Source organism: Dinoponera quadriceps, unplaced genomic scaffold (assembly GCF_001313825.1).
Source record: "Dinoponera quadriceps isolate SergipeBrazil2010 unplaced genomic scaffold, ASM131382v1 scaffold1308, whole genome shotgun sequence".
NCBI classification, from domain to species: Eukaryota; Metazoa; Arthropoda; class Insecta; order Hymenoptera; family Formicidae; genus Dinoponera; species Dinoponera quadriceps.
The window spans coordinates 369560-387858 of record NW_014555613.1 but is presented as its reverse complement, the minus strand read 5'-3'; the positions used below and the strand labels follow the sequence as shown (position 1 = coordinate 387858).

Sequence of the window (18299 nt, the reverse complement as noted above, 5' to 3'; positions counted from 1 at the left end):
GAGTGGATCGGGAAAAATGAGTCAATGGTGGGAGGTAAGAGCCCGGGCACAAGTATAGCAGGGCGTATTACCATATAGCAGCGTGACTCCGAGCGGCCGCGCCGGCTCATCTGAATAAATATCGTATTATAATTAAAGGAATCGTTCGATCCATAAATCAATGAGCTCGGTTTATATATCAGGCCTCACCTATATAATGTGTACCGGTGGAGGCCCAGCGGGCCCCGCGCTCGCCGTGGGGGGTCCCCCTATGCTAATGGCACCCTCTCACGAAGACTAGAGGGGGGGGAAGAAGGAAAGAAAGAAAGAGAGAGACCGATAAAGACGCACTGTGTGTATCCGCGGTACGTTCGGCCCTGACCTGAACCTTCATGAAATACAACCCCCCTCTTCTCTTACCGGCATTGAGCCTCTGATCTTCGCCGACCGCAACCGCTTATCAATTTGTTACCGAGCGCTGTTTGTTAAATCAAATCAAGGGCTCGCACGCCGAGCCAATAAATAATCCTGCTTAATATGTGCCTCGATTTCTGCATCCCTCGCAACGTGCTCTACGTGCTAACTTTCAGTAAATAACCCGGGTCACAGAATTCGACCGTAGGAGTCGCGCCGAAACGTGACTGCGGAAAAAATAGAAAAGAATCGTCTAAAAAATATCCGTTATACAATTCTAATTTAGCTAGCGCCTCTGGATATATGTTGACTCGAATTAAGCAACCCGGATTGTTTAACGATCGTCCATCTAACATTACCGACTTCTCTAATGATCCTTCCTCGCCTTACCCTCCGTCACGTGTATTATCCTTTCGGGCCGAGCTTCTTCGGAGGAGGAAGAAGGAAAAAAAAAACGCTGTCCCCTTTGTCCCCTTTACGTTTATTATGACGACTCCGGACGGAGCGTGGATGCACGGTAGTTTATTTGGGCGGCGATGCGGCTCCGATTTGCGGCCCCGAACGAATTAACGGCGCGGCCGCGATTAACAAAGGGCGATACAAATTAGATTAAATCGCCGTAGGGGGCGGCATCGCGGTAGAGAAAGGCGAATGATGATACTGCTTGATAAATAGACGAACGTCATGCGATGCCTAAACGGAGACTTCGTCCGAAATGGAATGCCAACGTCGATGGGATGCGCGCCCCGGCTTTATCTTTACGGGGAGAATATTCCCTCCTCACCCCCACAACGTAAGCAACCGTAATTAACATAATTAACGTCGGAGGTATGCGCTCTGTAATTTACGTGTCTCTCCCGGTATCTAATTAATTAAGGACAATCGATCGCAAAGTCGGGGGAAAGACCCGTAAATCATTCGCTTTTCCCGCGCGTGTCCTTTAATTAGAGACTGGAAGAATTTTCCATTCGGGAAATAAATCAATGAACGAGATCTCGTGTCTGGATGCAGAAGTCTCCTCGAACGAGTGTTGTGGTCCGTCTACCTACCTACCTACCGGTGGCTGCAACCACCCACCTTCTTGCGTCCACATAAATTTCAGACACGCCATTCGGCACTATCATTATGTTTCCTCCGCTGACGAGAAGCGTCGCCGTAATTTTAACAAGTTCGTAGAAGCCTCGCAATTAAGGAAACGCGAGCATCACTTGCTTTCCGGCGCCGGTTTCCTTGTGCGAAGGCCATCTTTTATTTATATAACACTGATTATCCGCGCACGAAACAGAAACCACAAATTATTCTCATAAGAGGAGAGCGGGATGATCAAATGTAATTGACATAGATACATCGTAACAATGTGCAATTCTCACGATTTACCGGCTTCGAGAGGGTTCATTACTATCGGCTTTGCGACTTCAGGAAAGAGGAAGCGCTCCTCCCTCACCGAGCGAGGATGCATTCACATTGTGTGTTGAGACGGCTGTCTGTCTGAAATATTTTTCAATACTTAATGTGACGGTGACGTGAATAATTCGATACAAAAGATTGAAGAATATTCCTGCCGTTTTGTAAATTTTCTATTCTAATTTCATTAAAAAATACAGTCATGTTAGTCAAGAACAATTTTCATCAATTAAGAGGAGAAAATATTGGATCAGATCAAACGGTTGTTGTAATGAGTTATCAATTGATTCGACGGTTACGATTTGATCAGCGACTGTATCAACGCAACGCATTATTGTGGCAATGCATAATTTATCCAGGGTGATCGCCGATTTTGTCGACATAACTGTTTTTTATTGTATCAGTGTAAGGAAGCTATACGGATCCCAATCTCTCTCACCCGGAACCCGACGCGTCGCGACGCAAGGTGCTCCTTCGTAAGGCATAAAGGAAGAAGAGCGAGAGAGGAAGGGGGAGGCAAGAGAAGCGAGCGGGGAGGCGAGGTGGGCAACCGGACGAAGAAGACGAGTAAGGATCCAACGAACACACCCCTCGAAACGTTCAGTCGGGCTGGCCGGGCGGCCGGCCAATATTTAATTACGGATAATTACCGGTTATAATGCGCGGCAGATCGGCGGCCTGCCGTTTAATTGATCGGTTTTACGGCCTGATTTGTGTATCTGCCTTCGCGTTCGTGCGATCCGCCGTTAAAGCCGGGACCAATTTTTAATCCTCCCGGTCCTGCCGGCTTCGCGCGCCCATGCCTGCCGGAGAGAGAGAATATCGCATTCGATCATTATTTAAAACTGCATTACGCAATCCACCCACCTCGTTGCCGCGCGGCTTTATTGCGCATGTCCCGAGTACCGGTATTCGAATGAAGCGAGTAAAAGGAATCGTCGAGGAGAACGCGCTACGGGGGAAAAAAAGAAACTGAAGCGTTTACGCGAGCGAGCCGTCGGTACCGTGAGAAAGCGACGATGACTCGCGGAAAAACGTTGTTTCGCGAATGACTCGTCGCGGCCGTGAGCGAGTTGAGTCTCGATCGTACGTAACGATCGATGATACGGAGCTGTGTCGTTTAATTATCGCGTCATCTAGTTACAATTGGGCAGAACGATTTGCAGTAATCTCGAATACTTCCACTTCATCACTATCTTGTTGACAGAGAGATGAATAATCATTACGTCCCGTATGGAAAGTTTCTCGGGATCTAATTGGAGATCCGATTTCGAAAATAATTCTAGTTGGGAAATCTATTGCAGATTTCGGGTCATGATTGAATGAAATATGCGAAACACTTTAAGCATTTACAGGCACACGCTGCACATGCGCGGTATTGAATGTAGTAACATTAAAAATATGACCCAGTTTATCAATCTCCTAACTTGATATTCGCCACTTGACTCTGACGACAGTCTGAGACAGATAACAGTCGAAGCAAACGCATAATCAATCGCGGCAAAGAGCCTTTACTCTCTCACTTTTGGGGTAAGAAACCTACAAGAAAGTACAATGAAAGAGAAAATCATGCGTAAATTTGTTTCAATCAGTGTTTCTCGAAGTTAACTATTCTTTCCATAAGTACACCGTACATTGAGAATCCCTGGCTCGATAAATAGCCGGCAGGTCGGTGGATGTTCGGTATCTTTTTACGGAAGGAAAGAGAGAGGGGAAGCGCGCGAACGGAAAGAGTATTCCCGGTTCAATCCTCTATTGCGTTATTATCGCATTATATTGAAACGTGGGCCTCGAACTGTCGGGCCTCTCCACCTACCCCCGTCTCGACGCGATCGCCATTCCGCTCGGACACGCGGAACACGCGTAAAAATCTCGCCGGTAATGCACGGAAAGTTCGGCACGGTCGGCTCCCTTTGCCGAGGTCGGAGCATGCAGATCCGACACGAAATATCATTAATAGTCGTTTGCCGGATGACCGAGCCCGGTAATCGGCCGTTCTGCGGTTCGGGATCGGATCGTCCGAAAACCGCAACACGCCGGCGATGCCGCAGCATCGACGACCGATGCTGCGCCGACTAAGCGAGCTTTAAACCCCGTTCGCGTCGTAATTTATGTTCATGAACTCCACCTTGCGCGGTGAACGTCTCTCACGACGTCCTGCTAATTCCTCCGTTTTGAATACTAGAATACATCGAACGATGAGGATACCTTGACGAAAGTTTGCGAGTGAGCTGTTTGCGGCGGAAAGAGGCGTCGTGTCGCACGCAAAAACACCGCGGTCGACAAGGGCGGGGAACGAGAGGGATGGAAGAAACGGCGAGGAAGGAATCAGTTAAGGGCCCATTCTCGGCTCTCGCCGGTGGTACGCCGAGCTTTTTGTCGCGGATTTAATAAGGCGTCGGGTGTGACGAGCCCGCAAAAAGAGGCAGATCTCGTCGAGAGAGAGAGAGAGAGAGAGAGATAGGGGGTGGCAGCAGGGAGGGCCCCACGAGTGTTCTCACGTGAGGAGGGCCCCGCTTTTTTACGGCGCTTCCAGCAAGTCGTAAATACGGTCATCCGACGCAAAACACAGCGGGCGCGAGCGCCGCGAGACTTTCCGACGCAGCGCTTTTTCGATTTCCTCTCCTTTCGCGCCCGGGAGAGACTCGTGCCACCTGGCCCCACAAAGAGAGAGGCTGTTGCGCGGACCGGAAGCTAATCCCACGCACAATGTCCACCGGGACGCAACGCGGCTCGACGCGTGAAGTTACCACTAGTCGGTGTCATTGTTCGCTTGATTGCTTCTGGGCAGCTCTACGACGCTCGCTTATGCGACTTTGCCTTTTATCGGGCCGCGATTAGACTCGCCGCGAGCCGGAGGCGATTCTCTCTTTTTTTGTCTTTCTCGAAACACCTGCGATGTCCGCAAAATACCGTAAAAATGTGTGCCGTAAAGCAAGGAATATAAGGCGGCACGGAAAAATGGTGTATTTTAAACTCGGTTGTAGGCACGGCAAGATTTCTGTAGGAGGTTTCTACAATTAGCTGTCGAGTTTAATATCAAGACTGACTGATCACCATTTAGTTTTTAGATTCTAAAATTTGCACCACCGCTGTATTCACGACCGCGCAAGGTAAGGTAAAAAATGAAGCGCAAGTGAAAAAGTGTACGACCGGCTCTACACGGCCGACCGTTTCAAAGTGCACGGCGAGCGAAGTCCCGTCGACACGGCGAATAATTTCAGTCTCGCCGAGCTAATAGAAGTCAAATTACGATAATAAAGTGTCCTAGCGGGGCAAAGTGGCATCCATTAGTTACGTTCGAGAGTCTTCGAAGAAACGAACCTGCTCCAGATCCGCCGGCCGCCTTTGCAGCGTCATCGCGGTTCGCCCCGGTACAAAGAGACAACCGCCGCCGTGCCGGACGACGACCCGAAAAAGTGGCTATGCTAAATAATAGTCATCCACTCGCCGCATAGTTCATTCATGAATCCGGATTCGGTATGCCTTTAGCGACGGCGGCGGTGCTGTGATGCAACCACGTCGAATGCATCGAGAGACTTCTCCGATGCAGTCACGCGCTAAATCATCGCGGAGAACCAACCAAATCCACTCGGTAATCATTTTTCCCGGACGTATCAATCTCGTTGGTGAATATGACTGTGCAGATAATAACCGGAAAGGTGACGAAGATAGCGAGTAGTCTTCTCAACTCTGTGATGACTTGCTACCTCAATTTGTCCGCCCGGCCGAAGATCGGTAAGACGGGATCTCCAAAAAAAGGATCTTTCACGCTACCAAGATATATCATCTTCTAACAGAAACCAAATTTCTACATAGTTGCTTCTTTACTTTCAAAGTATATCTGGTGTTGACATTTTTCAGTAATATGCTTCGCTCTGAATTCATAATTTATCGGTTACATGCTTTACCGTATTGGCCTGGAGATTTCGTCTTTAGTCTGAAGACTCCGGACGAAAGTCAGAGAGAGATAATTATTGTTTTAAAGTCTCGGAAAAAATACAATTTTTTGTCCATTTCTTCGCTCTGTTGACGATGATGACGTACGAGCAAGTCCACGGCAAGTTTTGTATCGATGGTGCTTTCATCATGATGTAATTTATATATTTTGATTTGACAGCTTACATAAGTACGTGAAAGGCACAAATACGTTCTCTTCTAAAAAAAAGGCATGTTATCAAATATCTCGAATGTATCGAAACCTTTGAAGCCTTTTCCCGACTGACTGTTTCGAAATCTTGATCTCGATGTGAGTCGTTGCTTACTTCGACTCGGCCGTCATCGCGGCCTTTTCAATGAAATTCAGAAGCCTAAAAAGATACTAAAAGTCTGCAGAAAAATGTATATATATCTTGATTAGATTTTCCGTTAAATGTGGTAAAACAGAACGCATATTCAACGCATTCACATTTACGCACTTATATTTACGCAAAATTTATATGTACGAAAAATATAGAACGAATAGCGTGATCGTGTCAGTTTTTACGTAACATAACAATTTTGAGGATCGCCTCTCTATTCAGCCACACAAATTGAGATTCTTTTCAGTGTAATAGTGTAGTTAGCTGTGTTTAAATTAAATATTGACGACATAGACGCTATATAGTTCAATTGTAATTTCTATTCCTACCGCGAGGCGAGGACGAAACGTCGTGCGATCGTAAATCGATAGCGAAATTTCAACCTCTCTCTCTTGGGCGCAGTCAATTTTGCGCGATAAAGCTTCGAACGCCGCGCTCGTTCACGGATAAAACGAGGTGCCGTTCCATCGGCAATACTCACGGAGAAAGAAAAATATCTTCGGTCTCTCTCTTATTCTCCGTCCAGCTAGCTCCCCGGTCGAATCCACCCGCGCTCTTTATCCTTCTCCTTCCGTCTGAGTAGGAAAATAACTGCCGGATGCGTGAACCTTCTCAGGTTCGTTTCCAGGAAAATGCATCGGCAACCCACGAATTTGCGTAGGACTTAGGAAATTATTATAGCGGAGACCCCGGATCATGTTTTTCGTGTCCTTTCTGTCCTTTTTTTCTCGGCAGGGTTACGGATGTCGTCAAAGATGGAGCCTTTAATGGGGCCCGGACAAATGCCTGAATCGTTTTCGCGGCGAAGTGACGTCAGACCAGCCGCACCGCTGGTCGTGATGCGTTTGATCATGATGCGTTTCACGACACGAAATAATTTACGAAGGTGAATGGACAGCGCTCTCTCGGAAAGAGATAGGCCGGATAAAATCGACGACGTCGTCTCTCATATTCGCTCGTTAACAGATTCCGGAAACACTCACATTCCACCGGTGCTCTATCTAAGCGAGACTGAGTAACGCGCGCGTGCCTCGTTGCGGTCGCGTATGCAAATTCGCACACGAGAGGGGATAATTACGGAAATTACAGGCAGTCCACTTTGAGATATGTTACCGCGCAGTTTCCAGCTACACGTATCTCCGCGAGATACGTGGCACGCTCGACTAAATATTATTCCTCATGGTCACTTTTTTTCCGGAAATGTTTCGTATACGATAATGAGTGGAAGAACGCGTTTGTTTGCAGAGTCGCATGGAAAATAAAGGTTTCTTCATTCTCATTAATAGCAACATCATTCTGACAGATTTCTGCTAGATGGATTGATCAAAACGTTAGAGACGAGAGCATCATCACTGGCAGGAAAACATGATTGAATACGTTCGTAAAGTTTCACAAAATCATTTACAGGACTAGATGTTTAATAGTTTCATATGCTGATTTTAACACTTTCCCGGCAAATTAAAATTTTCCGAAGGTTGGAATCAGATTCAGCAGTTCAAAAATTACGAAAACATACGCTTTTATTCGCCGCTCCGGAGTCCAAAATCGTTCTATTTTGTCCATCGTTTTTTACTGCTGTAACTAGAAATTTGGTTACTCTTGTTTTGTGTATGCTTGTGGATTTATGGGTGCCATGCCTGATATATAACGCCTAACTTGCCATATGTTACAACGGAGATTCTTCAGCTAATGTATGGATACCTACAAGTTTGGCTACAGTAGACATATGTTAGATGTGACACCTATACAATAGTGACTGAAGTTTCGATTGCGGCAACAAATTATTGGCAACAAAAAACATTTTCAGCCAAACCATAATTGGCGGGCGGCAGCAAAATTCTTTCTTCTCCATGGCAAAGTCGCTGCCCAGGCAACACAACTAAAATCGGGCCATAAGAGGTCCTTAAGACGTCATACCTCTTGTCCATAATCTTTAAGACGTAAGCAACAAGCAAATTGACCACGGTCGTTTATAGGGGGAATGATCGACCGTGGTTGGTCAATCTGCTTACGGCTTACGTCTTAAAATAAGATTGTAGAAAAGGGCTTAGCCTCGGTCTACAATCTTGTTTTAAGACGCAGTAAGCAACCTGACCGACCATAGTCGATTATTTATTTAACAAACGATTGATCAATTTACTTACTGCTTACGTCTTAAAGGGCAAGATTGTCGGCTAAAGAAAAAGATATCTTAAAGACCTCTTATGACCCGATTTCAGACGTTGTCTGGGTGAGATCTGCATCCGCGTCGTCAGCCCCTAAACGGGACGAGAGGTTTCAACCGCATGTCACCTCTCCGGCTCGTTGAACCTTCCTGACCATTTTAGAGAGGGCAAAAGGACGCGCGAGAGGAACCTCTAAGACGAGTGGCAACGTTTTCTTGCGCACCCGCCGAACGAGTTCGAGACAGACGACGGGCGATGTGGCGCGTTCGCGGAGGAAAGAAAGAATCTCGTAACGGGATAAACGGGCGATCGAGCATCGTCGTAGTACAGTAGTACATTCCGATACGTAACGGCGAGGAACGCATATCGCGTCCTGGACGATCAAGTACGCGCATTGTGAATAGGCAACGACGACGGTTATATAAAATTTCTCGGAAGCGAGCACGCGCTGAGCGTGCATACACTTTTTGAGAAAACGTCGAGGAGGGGGGCGGCCGGTGTACTCTCTTGTGCGTGGAATTACTGTTCGCGGAAGAAATTTCTTTGATCGCGCGTTCGCGAGAACCGTAACAGATTTCCTGCGTAGAGAGGTTGCTCGGTCGGCTCTCTTCGCGCGCTCTTTGCAAATTAGATCGCGGGCTCGGATTAAAGTCCGAGCAAAGAGCTTCCGCACGATGCCAGTTTTTAGGGACATCCAGCATTTTATCCCGGCCGGTAACGTTAATCTCCGCGCGGGCAAGTTCTTTCCCCAGCGAGCGCGGAATAAACGCGGATCCACAGGTTGAGAGTCCACGCGGAACGCCGATTCCCCTGTTTGGATTCCAATTATTCGGCCGGCGTCTCCCGAAACTCTCGATTCTCCGTGAATCCTGACCCCGGGCCTCGCGCTCTTCCCTTCCTTCCTTCCTTCTTTCCTTCCTTCCTTCCTTCCTTCCTTCCTTCTTTTTTTCCTCTCCTCTTTCCCTCCCTCTTTCCCTGCATAGATAATAACCACGAAAAAGGAAGCAAAACGCGGATGAATCGACTAAAAAGTCTTCACCTTCCACCCCCATGATTCACCAGCCACCATTTCCTGCTCGGAGAGTACCTGCCTGTAATCATTATTATTCGCGGTCAAATAGCCGGTGGCTCTTTTTCTCTCTTGCGCCACTGATCGATCTCCCTAACTTGAAAATGCTGAGGTAATCAGTATCACGATTATCTCGGCGCGACAGAGATATCTGGCCCCACACAACACGTGTGTTTCAGAGACGTTAAAGGACGTTTTATTACCCGCAAGACACTTTTACAACGTCTTGAGACGTCTTCATGTTCTCTGAGAAGTATATAGAGATTAAAAAAATTATCCCCTTGCGACGAATCTCGATTATGATGTGAAGTAAAACGTCAAGCTAAGCTTGAAGAGAAAAAGTTAATTTTTTCTATCTATTTTTTCTGCCAAGCGATGATTACAAGTTACATTTTTGAATATATCGATTTTATGGTATCCTTCGTGAATTATAATTAATAATTCTAATAATTAACAATTGGTGCGAAATACTAGATGAAATAATGCAGGTGGCACTTCCTTTAGTTCCGAGGAGGCAAGGATGATAAGGATGATAGAAATGCAAAGTATCGACCGAGGTTGCGATTCGTAAAGCCAAGCTGCTGCTCCGTCACCTTCGCAGGTAGTTGGTAGACGAAAGCATCGAGAGAAAAGGACTCGGATACTGGCACGAGAGCAAGAGAGACGGGAGAAGAGAGAAAGGTGTACTCAGTCAAGGAGGAGGAACAAAGTAAAGAGACGTGGAAGTGGCAGGACGAAGAAGAAGAGAGTAAAGGCCCCGGGCGAGGTCACCCACCGCCCCCGCCCCCCTCACTCCCCCACACACCCTGATTATCCGCCGCCGGGGGCGGGACGCTCTGTAATGAGCATCGAAGAGGTGCTCAACCTCCGACTGCTGAAATTTTCCTCGCTATTATCAACGGGAACTCAAAAGTCAAAAATTCTCCTTGTGCTGATCAGTAGAGAAAATCATGGTTACAAGCGCTAAAAACGATCAGCAGAACGAGAAAATGTATTTGTATTACGAGGTATTTTAATCCATGTAATTTTGTTGTTACCTGAAGAGTTTATCACGAAATTGTCGACCTTATTTCTTGGCAATGTGTGCGTACAAACTATATTCTACATTCATTTTGAAATATCTCTACTGAATAATTGGAGTTTCATTCATATACATAATTCTTCGATAGTCTATGTGTTAATATAAAAAAAAATAATAATAACAACATTATTAGTCCCAAAAACAAATAAATAATTATAATATAAAAATGAGAATAAGAATAAAATTAGAATAGAGGAGCGACAGGCGAGGTAAAGAAGATCAACACGGTTGATACCGACTGCCTTACCCGCGAATACCTAACTGATTACAAATAAATGAGGAAGTAACGAGAAAAATAGAAAGTAGCAATCGATACTTAACACGAATCGTGAGTGAGTCGACAGTTTCTACGCATTCTCATGGGCAGGTTAGTTCGCAACATACGTCGGAGGCTGACGTCGCTGACAAGGTCGATCGGGATTAGGACAGAACAGCAGGAAGCGGCAGAAGGTGGCGGCATAGTAAGCGTTTGAATGGAGGAGCACGGCGTCGTCGGTTGTCTACGAAGACACCCGGATGATCGAACGATGTTATTTTAAGTTTTCCATAGGGGCCCTCGGCTCTCTCCCGCCTCGCCCTAATCGGCTGTCAGCCACCCCCGCGTGGCGGCCCACCCCTGCAACGCTTAATACACGCGCGCGCGCGCGCGCGCGATTTCACCGATCGGGAGAGGAGCAGCCTGACACGACCCCCCACGGACAAGATTCGCCCTTTTTTCTCCTACATCGAGATTCGCGGCGAGGATTCATGCCCCTCGAGGGGTCAGATTCAAAACGCTTTACACTCTCATAACCGAGACCTGTTGATTCGACAACCCCCGAAAATCTCAACTACCTCGAGCCCGCTGGCGAAACGCGAATTACAAGAGTCCTTCGACGCATGTTCGTTTCTAAAGGTGCTCTATTGACGTGAACGATAGTTTTTTCACTTACGGACAATAGGACTCCTTACTGAAAAAGAAAAGAGAGTCGCTGAAACAACGAATTACCAACAACGATTGGGCAACGATATTTCACGGTCAAATAATAAATGTATAAAAAATCATCGAGTGAAGGAAATCTTTCACTAATGTTCCCGCTAAATACGAACAAGCCATTCCACCAGCTAGCATTAGCAACGCAACACCTAGTCGACTACCGAGACTCGGTGTTCTCAAACACAGGATAAACCGTGAAGATGGAGTCGCTTCAGGAAAGTTAGAATGCCCTCGCAGGGCTGCGCGGCTCGTTTGATGGCTCTCCTCTTTCTCCGTCCTGGACCATCCACGTGTTTCCACCGGCTGGCCGTTTACACCATCAGGTTTGGTGGCACATATTATACACCCGAGGAAGGAAGCAGAAGAAGAGGAGAAGACCGAATGACGAAGATAGACGGAGTCAAAGGCAGCGACAGAGCGAGAAAGGTAGCGAGGAGCAAAGAGGGAGAGAGGCCGTTGCTTTCTTGGGCCCGGCGTGCTTATTGCGTGATATTAGCCACGGTGGCTGCCGCCACTGCTGGGATAATCATAATCTCGAAAGGGGGACAAAACACAGGCCCCGAATCGCATAACGCTGAATTTTACGACTTCTGGCATAGAGGAGACGCGACCGGATGCACGCGGCTTTTTATGCTCTTCTAACAGCCCCCCCTGACTTGATATCACGCCCGGAGATGGACGGCTTTTCGAAACATCTCCCCGAGCCGCGTCGTCGGATTCGCTCAGCCGTCATTGAACGAGTACGAAAGTGTCGACGGATGGAACGCCAGCGGCGAAGTCGCGGAATTACCCCGCGAGAGGATGCGCGAAAAATTGCGTTTCGGTCTCCGCGCGCTATCGCGACTCGAGAAAAAGCTTCGTATCATTTCTTCTCCTTCCTTTTTCTTCTTAATATATGCAAACGAGAAAGAGTGGATTAATATTCTCGCGGAGTTGCATAATACCTGTCACAACTTTTTGTCCGGATTTGGTTATTCTTGCGATATGAAACTAGCCGATACTTTCCACCGTTATTCCGGGAATTCGAACTAATTTACGCGTTTGCATAGGCGTACGATCGAGCCGGCGCGCGCTATAAAAGAAACAGAAAGAGAGAACGGGCACCCAGCGGCGTTACATCGCGTTTCGCAATGCCGTATGAAATCAACGGCGAATGAGGCACTGAATGGAAACGAATTGCGCTGACGGTAAGTCAACGCGATTCGAAGCACAGACTGCGTAATAGAAGGGATATTTTTTTCACGGAAGATACTGCGCGAATAGAAGGTTCCGCGACGATTTTTACAGTGGCGTAAGTACGGTCTTGTAATCTCTGGGAAATTGAGATCGTGAGTCACTCACCGTAAGGTCGTTCCGCAACGGGTTCGCACGAGTCTGCAACAGAAAGCATTTCGCATTCGATCAGCAGCCATACTCCGCGGCCATAAGTGGGGCGATTAATTATTCGCGGTGGAAACTAGCCGGCCTTTTGGGTCTACCCGCTGCGCGATCAAGATAAGAGATCGCGTAATATCCGAAGGAGACGATTATTAATTAAGATTTATAAATGACAATGCCATAAATCGGCCGCACCACAAGGTAAGATTTCAAACTGCTATCAGAACGGCCGATAGTCCCGTTAACGTCCTTTTAATTCTATCTTGCGGCGAAGGAGCGCTGTTAGATTTATAAGGGAAGACGACCTTACACGGATGAAAAGAAGTCAGTTTCTGCAACAGAATATAATGTATCTATAATAGATTTCTTATATTATCTACCGTTGACAAACAAAAGTCAAACTAGAACAGATTATTCATTATTATGAAAGGTCTCCAAAGGTTTCCTTATTAACTTCGAAAAATTAGCGACGTGTATGGCCGTGATTGTCGCAACCTCGAATGATTACCGTACAGCGGTGTTTCGATCGAGAGGACTCAGCACACCTCGCAGGAGAGAAACAATGTGTTAAATCACCAGCGCGGGGAGGAAGCCAATTTTGCGATTTTTTCGAACCTCTCTCATCCTCTCAATGACGCAGGTTAGCGTATCGACATGGTCGCTCATCCATGACGATCGCGGCGCGATCGTGATTCATTCCCGATATAATCGACGCAATCTCGACGCAATCGCGCCGCGGTTCCGTCGGCTTTTTTCATCTCCCCCCTTGGTAATTTGCATACGTTCAAAGAAAATTCCCGCGATAATTTATCCGAGCCATCGCGGCTGGTAAAGGAGCCGATCGCCGTAAGTGATTTCTAACCGGTCGCTTGTAATTCGCGCTGTAATGGAGGGCCTTACGCAACGCCTGGGAGATCCTCGCTCGCTAATGTGCCGAGCCGGCTAATAGCGTCGCGTCCTGGGCCCGAAGGCACGCGTCGCGCGCGTACCAGCCGTGCGTAAAAGCGAGGAAGTTTTAAATGGTACCCCGAGTGCCGGCACCTGCTAAAGCCGAGAGATCGGCTCGGCGGGAGCCGGTAAATGTCTCACTCAAGCAGCGCGCACGCTCTCGTACTCTAATGGAAGCCGCTAGGTAGGTCATCGGCTGTCATAAACGCTCTCGCCTGTTTCCTCGACGGCGCGGAGCGTGTTAATAGCCTCATTAGATATCGCGGAGCGCAGTGACGTACCGCGATCGATCAGGGGACTTTGCCCACGCGCCTGTTCGCGTAAATGTCAGGTACCACTGTGCGTTAGTTAGCTACCTAATACAAAGTATCAAGGATTTATCATTCACATGAATTAACATATGATATTTTAATCCAAGTATTGACTGTTGCTATCAATAACTTTTTGCCAAATTTCGGACAATAGATGGATCGATAAAATGACTCATTATTTGAGGTAACCCACGGCATTTCGGATAGATTATATCGGATAGATCGTGCCACATCGATCTGAATGAGACGAAAATCGGACGGGGCGATGTCTGGGAAGTACGCAGAAACTTTCGCAAGCACCTAATATATCAGACATGGATCACGTTTATATACACTCCGCTTGTACCAAATTATTATCTATTTGATTAAATATCCGACTAAATGGGATAAACATGTAACACCATCGAAGAGAAACGCAAGGTGAATGAATAAACCGTGAAATGCGACGACGTATTTGCGTAATTATGTCATAACCGTTCCCTCGTACAGGATACCGGCATATTATCCTTTTTTTCTTTCAATTATGACATCGACTTCTACAGTCATTAGCCTCGACATTAGCGCCAATGGGACACGGTCTTCCCAGGCTGTCAAGCATTCAAGCATTGACCGTATCAAATGTTACTTAAGTTTGTTAATTAACTCCTCAACCCTTGCCGGTGAATCCAGCATAACATGTAACTGCTCCAACAGCACTATCATTATTCTGCAGATATGTCGCTTATTCGTGTACACGTTTTATATACAATCTCGCGCATGATAGGCATAAAAATTTTTATGTCTTTGTAATAATGCGGAGAAACTACCTTTGGAAACTGCCCGAGGAAGATTCTGTCTCCCTCTCTCTTCCTCTCGCAACTTCCCGAGATGTAAAATACTTACTCCCGCGCTGACTGAAACGAAATATAAAATCGAGAGAACTCGTCGGCTGAAACCGGACAGAAGATATTCACGCGTCGAGTTAATCAGACTGTTATTATTCTCGCGCTAACAGACGTCCTTGACAATTACGACACAATATATCATTTCACACGCGAATGTACCGCGCGTTCGTCGAAAAAAAAAAGGCGCGCTCGGTTCGTTTGCATCGCGATCCCGCGCGTTTCTCATCCAGATAAGCGAGGAGGATTTCACCGGTAAACATTTCGCGACGATCTTCCAGGAATCCCAAAGACTACAACGACAACGACGACATTAGAGCCGAGCGATGTTACGGCGCACTGAATGAATTGAGTTTCATTAGTTTCCACATTGACGGTTGCGATCGAAAGCGCAGATTACGTTCGACAGGACGAAACGTCCTGCATCTGAAATTTCCCAGTAGGTTCGCGCGGGTGAAAAATAAAAAGGATACTCTCGCGCCCGTCCGTTTATCCGTCGCTAATCGGCGACCACGACGTCGTATTCTAATATTTCCCGTGAAGCGTAGCGCGCCATCACGAATTCTGATTGAGCCGGGGGCCCGAAGGTGCCAACGGGGTCGGCAGCGATGGCCGATAAATATTAAACGACTTTCCACCTGTCGCGTCGTCATCCTCACGGCGGGGAGGTAGGAGGAGAGCAACTTCCGAGAGGGAGATGACTGAATGTTAATTAGCGAGGCGTGACAAGTGTTAAGTAATCCATCCATCTACCTACGTGCCGAGAGGGAGGAGCCTGCCTAACGCTCGGTAATTAACGCGACACGCACTCGCCGCGCGACCACGCACCATCGGCGGCGCACGGCCCGTTCTTGCGAGCGCGCGCGTAATTAACCGGCGATTTAACAGGTGGGAGAGAGGAGAAGAAACGTTTACAATGAATCCTCTTTTGTTTTTCGTTTCCTTCAGTTAATACGAAGTATGAAATGTGCATAGAAAAAAAGATTCGAGTAAATAATGGCTCTAATATTTTTACCTGGATCAAATAATGGATCTTTAATCCAAGTGAACATTTGCTAAGAAGAGTAATTATTTATTTGAATCTTTTTTCTCTGTAAAATTATTTCTTTTCCAACGAAGAAATCTAGCGGTTTTAGAGTTGATTTTAATTATCTCAGCTTCGGTATCAATCTTCCACTAATTTCACATGTGTGTAGATCATGTTTCGGTCGACATGTTGTTGAAATTCGAAAAGAGAAAATAAATTTGCGGACCGACTATCCTGGTGTGAACGGGAATGAGATTGTCTAATTAAAATATGGAAGAGACCACGTTAAAGCAAGCATTTAATGCACGGTAAACACCGATGTAAGGAATGGAGCGACTCTGATTTATACGAGGAGCCTAACGAATGGTCCGATTAAATTTGCAGCACGTTGTGCGCGAGATACACTCTCGCTCGCATATAAACGTCGGCTCGCAAATGAAACCGGTCGGCGTGACGCGTCGACTCGTATTAATTAGAATGCCCGATCCGATGCTCGGCGCAGATAAACGTTACCGGCGCAACGTTACAATGTTACCAAACAATGCCGCCGTTGGTACCGCGCGCGTCGCACACGATGTCTGCGTTAAGGGAACATTTACATCTCGGACGGGTCGAGGCCCGGGCCGAATCGCCGAATCATAGTCGTGAGCGCCGATCCGCGCTTGTCGATTAGATGTATCAGTGTAATTAACAACAAACAATGGCCGCGCGGCCACGATATCGCGTATTAATCGATTACCCTCGGCCCTGGAGATATACGCCGAAGCCGGCTGTTAATCATCACCGCGGGTGCGTTTGTACCACCGACTCTTTTTTCCCCTTCCTGCCCTCGCCGTGAGTGTGTACGTCTGTACGTAGCCCTGAGGACTTCTCTTCCGCTAACTACCATCGTAACACGTCATTCGCCTGCCCGCACACCGAAATACCAGAAACAATGTAACGATCTCGTTTGCCCGCCGCGAATTCCGCGTCTCATGGCGCGCACCCATCTCTATCGATTAACCGATTACTTGCACTATTCGACGGATGGCGAGACAAGACGGGTCTCGAAAACGCGCCGTTCACGTGGCCGCTAACTCTCGCAAAACGTCGGATTATTTTTCTATTGAAAATTCATGTTTTTTTTAGAGGGATGTCGTGCCTGGCCTACTACTGGCCTCTTTTCGCAAATTTTACGTCATATTGCCTGTACAGAATTACAAATACTTTTGCACGGTGAAAGTACGCGCGAAAGTTAATTGAAGCATTGCTCAATATGTACTGAGAGAAATTATAGTTATTTTTCGTTTCAACTATACTTTTCTTATTTAATCACAGAGATAGCAACATACATGTAAGCTTATTGATGTATAGTAATATAATAGCAGTTATATTAATATTATAGTATATATTTACTAGAAAAAAGGTTCTCCTTACTAATTCTTTCGTTATGATGATTATAGTTACAAGTATGAAATATTTTTTCTCTGAATATTCTCTGCAACAAACGGGATTTAGCTCGTTGACATTATAAGGAAAACATTGTAAATGCATGAGATAATATAGTGTGTGATAAAGTGCGACTGGTTACTGTCGTGGCCGCTTTCCGCTGCATACCGTGACGAACCCACTCTTCCCGCGTACTTCCACTCTCGTCACAGGCCGTGTGAGCCTAAATTCGGTACCGTTAAAAGAGCGCAAGAATACGTTGTCGATACTTCTCGCATGAGGTATCGATCATCGCACGCTTGCGTGTGTTGCTTCGGGACGTTCACGCGGCCGGGAGAGCACCGAGAAGAGGATTGTTTCGCGGTGCCCCTCAGCAGTGCGCGCTAGAGATCGGAATCATTAGCGATTATCGATGACCATCAATGTGGAACAGTTTGCGAGCTATCATCAATTAGAGTTAAATAATAGCCCGCGTTGTCCATCCGTTAGCTCGTTCGCCGCGTCTACTTCCGGGAGCATCGACTACTCTTTTCTGTGACTTATTGCGGTTACGCCGGCCTCTACTCTCCCACTCGATAATGGGAGATCCTCTCGTTTCGGCGGCGAGTGTTTCCTCGCAAACATCGCGTAGCCATCGAGTCGCGAACTAATCCCCGCGGATGACACACAATAGTCAGCTTAGCCGGAAAGTCGACACGTGTTTTCATTATTTCTTTTTACCTCAATCCAGTCGTATCGAGGATAACGTGTTCTTGGGTGAGATCATATCGCCGTGATCACACACGGTGAAAAAGTGTGTGTTAAAAACGATTCACTGATATTTAGTCTTACTTAAACATACACGGAGAAAAACGTTTAATTATAGTAATTAAAGGAAAGGGAACAACCAGATACATTTTGGTTGAAGGAAATGGAATTTCTTGGTTCCACTGAGAACC

The 18299-nt window shown here is 46.8% G+C and overlaps 1 protein-coding gene across 1 annotated transcript in view; it reads right to left on the bottom strand.

Annotated features, from left to right (window-relative positions):
* Positions 1 to 18299, bottom strand: part of LOC106744836 (POU domain protein 2-like) — a 137870-nt gene that overhangs the window by 96396 nt on the left and 23175 nt on the right. Inside the window, exon 2 of the mRNA XM_014619882.1 lies at positions 12731 to 12763. Coding sequence (XP_014475368.1) covers positions 12731 to 12763 — 33 coding nt within the window. The remainder of the gene's footprint in view (positions 1 to 12730; positions 12764 to 18299) is intronic.